Source organism: Actinia tenebrosa, unplaced genomic scaffold, assembly GCF_029948245.1.
Source record: "Actinia tenebrosa isolate PJP-AT-01 unplaced genomic scaffold, QUT_ActTen_1.0 PGA_scaffold6__47_contigs__length_16458017, whole genome shotgun sequence".
Classification (NCBI taxonomy): domain Eukaryota; kingdom Metazoa; phylum Cnidaria; class Anthozoa; order Actiniaria; family Actiniidae; genus Actinia; species Actinia tenebrosa.
In genome coordinates, this window is record NW_028292583.1 from 5,870,589 (window position 1) to 5,873,585 (window position 2,997).

The 2,997-nt window shown below is 37.8% G+C and overlaps 1 protein-coding gene across 1 annotated transcript; it reads right to left on the bottom strand.

The window, feature by feature from the left end:
* Window positions 1–1,019: 1,019 nt before the first annotated feature.
* LOC116307667 (uncharacterized) lies at window positions 1,020–2,495 on the bottom strand. Its single transcript, XM_031717939.2, has 3 exons — window positions 2,315–2,495; window positions 1,372–1,657; window positions 1,020–1,288 (listed from the first exon to the last, which is right to left on the bottom strand). Exons 1-3 carry the CDS (start codon window positions 2,382–2,384, stop codon window positions 1,084–1,086), a joined length of 561 nt encoding a protein of 186 aa, XP_031573799.1. The 5' UTR covers window positions 2,385–2,495; the 3' UTR covers window positions 1,020–1,083.
* Window positions 2,496–2,997: the final 502 nt, after the last annotated feature.

Genomic DNA, 2,997 nt, shown 5'->3' on the forward strand with positions numbered 1-2,997 from the left:
TACAATTGTGACATAGGTTAATACCATGCATCTAGGTGCAATTCATTTCGTAAGAGTAAGCTTTGTTTTTTCAACTCGGTTGGATATCATAGGTTAATACCATCTATGACAAGATAATATAATATTTATTAATACTTAATTGGCAATATGAAATTGAAAATCTTAAGTTTACACGAAATAAATATATACATATAAGGACATACAAATATATAAAAATGAAAATATATATAAAGAAATAAATGCACTATATATGATAAAATCTATTAAAAATTTAAGGATCAGCGTCCCAAGTCCTAATACAATAAGGTAAAAAGCTATTTTGAAAACGTTTGGTATTGCATTTCATCAGTGGAATAGACCTAGGGTATCTTAAAGCATACCTATGATGAAAAATATTTGGTAACAGGTCCTGAATACGATCTGAGTTAGAAAAAAAATAGAAGCATAAAATTTACGTGTGAGTAATTCCCTACGTTCATTAAGAGTAACAAGACCAAGCTCATGCAAACGTTCATTATATGAGAAAATTGGTAAGATGATCTTGGTTGCTCTCCTTTGAATCTGTTTAGCCTGCGTAGCGGCCCTCTGGTAGGGAATTTTGGGCGAGAGGAGAAGGGAGAGGGAGAGGGGACTGGGGAGGGGAAAAGGGGAGGGGAGGGGGACTGGGGAAGAGGGGGAGGGGAGCTAGGATCTGTTCGACTTGATCCTTTAGCTTTTTCTAGAAGGACAAATTCATTTGTGAGAGTAAGCTTTTTCCTTTCAACCGGTAGGATATCATTAATACCATCTAGAAGGACAATTCAGTCAGCTTTGTCCTTTCGGAGACATGGGAAAACATTCAAGTAGACAGGAATCAATTTATCCGTTTCTCGGTTCCCGCGCAAATAAACCCTTCCGGACCCTGATTTAGGTTGCAAATTTTTATCAACAGTTCTCAACTAATTTTTTAATTATTGCCTATATTTCTTGATGGAAGCGTAGAGTAAGTAATGTACGTATGTATACAATTCATTTATAGCTGTTGTATGCGGTATATTTTAATTATTGATTTTATTAGCCAACATGATGTAACCTCTTCCTTACTTATAACATAAACTTGGCATACACATTCACACACACACGACCATGGTTGTCTGATTCAGTGATGCCCTTCAGATCCTCTCCGTACCAAATTCTCATCTGCTTGTACTTGGGGAAGTAGAAAGGCTGGGCAAAGTCGGTGAAGACGATTTCTTTGGAAGAGGTTGTGTCAGCGAAGGGAACTCGATACCAGATAGAAGGAGCATATCTGCAAGATATATAAAATCCGGTCGCATATAGTAGTGCTCAGCTTTTCATATTAGGCTGAATTATTTGTCTACATAATATTACCCAATCTGGTTTGTCTTTGGAAAGATGACTTGGTTGTGTTGATCGGTCACTACGGCATTAAAAGGGTTTGGGGCTAAACCCTTATGGTTTGCACATCCCCAGTAACTATTGTAGGCTTGACCGGTAGCGCATGCGATGTGGCCAGACACGTGCTCTAGTTTGATCGCTGCTACCAAACCAGATCTTACGTAGTTCCGGAAAGAACCGAAGTGGTCACCGCTGCCTTGGAAACAAATGTTGTGATCGTTCATTTTCACCCAATCACTGACGCAGTAAGCTTGTACCCCTTAAAAAGAGATATTTTGCCGATGTTAAAAAAAAAACAACACTTATTGGGATTCAAGAAAAGTTGAAGGTAGATCGTTTTAGTTAAATCCAACCACAGGGAGCTCAAATTAGATAAAAGTGAAAAGATAAATGAAATCGGAAAAATGGAATAACTTTATTTCTTGCAGGGAAACCGCAACAGCTAATGCCAATTACTGCGGACCCTTATCAAAATAATAAAAGTCAGTGTCTTGTCATGATCAATACATTTAGGAGCAGCACGTTAAAGGACTAAGGAGATAACGAGCAAAATTACGTTTTTAAAACAAATTGATTTCCATGAGCGAGGATCGTCTGGGTTGTATGAGCACAGAAGAAGGGCTGAGATGCAGTACTGGAAAATGTGTCTTTTAAAGAAAGATAGTGGTAGTGTTAGCTGACGTAATTCCTGTGGTAATATGTTCCAGACTCTAGTGACCCTAATCAAATGATCTCTGATATGTTGAGGTTTTTTTACAAAACGGTTTGTGGAATTTGGTGCCACTGTTGTTGTTTCTTTTTTAATTTGATAGAGCAAGAAATCAATTGCTAAATAACTGCTTTATATATAATCAAACACTTGGGTATCTCGGACCTACAATTCTTTTACTTCTGCTCAACTTTGATATATACTTACCTATTCCATAAAGAAACAATGCATTCAAACTGATCCAGACAAACCTGCGGAACAAGAACATACTGGACATTATAGCAGAAGCAGAACTCAGTATCTTTTCTGAAGGAACTGATCACTGGTAGACTTTAGACTCCGTTTTAGGTACTGCAGTTATCAGTCCCAAAACATAACATGTTTTTTTTCTTGTCAAGGTGTACGCGTCAACCGAACCTGCGTTAATGGCAATACAATCAATTTATTTATTGTCATTGTTAAAACGTTTTGAGCCTAGAGAGTTGAATATCGTAAAAACTTGTTTTTTCTTGTCTATGAGTAGTCTGTGAGTCCACTCCACTCCACTATGTCCTCGTAATAAAGTGGGCTTTTGGGCTAGCTCCCTTAGCTAATTTTTTAAGTTTTGTCGTAACACTTTGCGGGGAGGGGGAAGAGGGAATGAAAAAATAAAACCCCCGCACTTAGGAGGGTCCCAATGGGGTCAGTAGTTAACTGACAATTGGCTCAAACAAAAAGTAAACCGACAAAATTATTAGTATTATTTAATTCTTTTGGTTAGTATTGTGGCCAGCGCTCGTAAAATAGACCGCCGTTTTCTTAAGGTGCGTGCGCGTCCAATTTGACGGGCCACAAAACTGAAAAACGCAAATCAGTAAAATTGAGAAGCCAGTCTTATATTTAAAGAGGAG

What these genes read in the sequence shown, in the direction of transcription:
- LOC116307667 (XM_031717939.2), bottom strand. Translation starts at nt 2,384, where the DNA reads ATGTCCAGTATGTTCTTGTTCCGCAGGTTTGTCTGGATCAGTTTGAAT. An exon ending in ATTGTTTCTTTATGGAATAG is followed by an intron (nt 1,658 to 2,314) that starts GTAAGTATATAT and finishes TCTCTTTTTAAG; the next exon opens with GGGTACAAGCTTACTGCGTC. An exon ending in CCAAAGACAAACCAGATTGG is followed by an intron (nt 1,289 to 1,371) that starts GTAATATTATGT and finishes TATATCTTGCAG; the next exon opens with ATATGCTCCTTCTATCTGGT.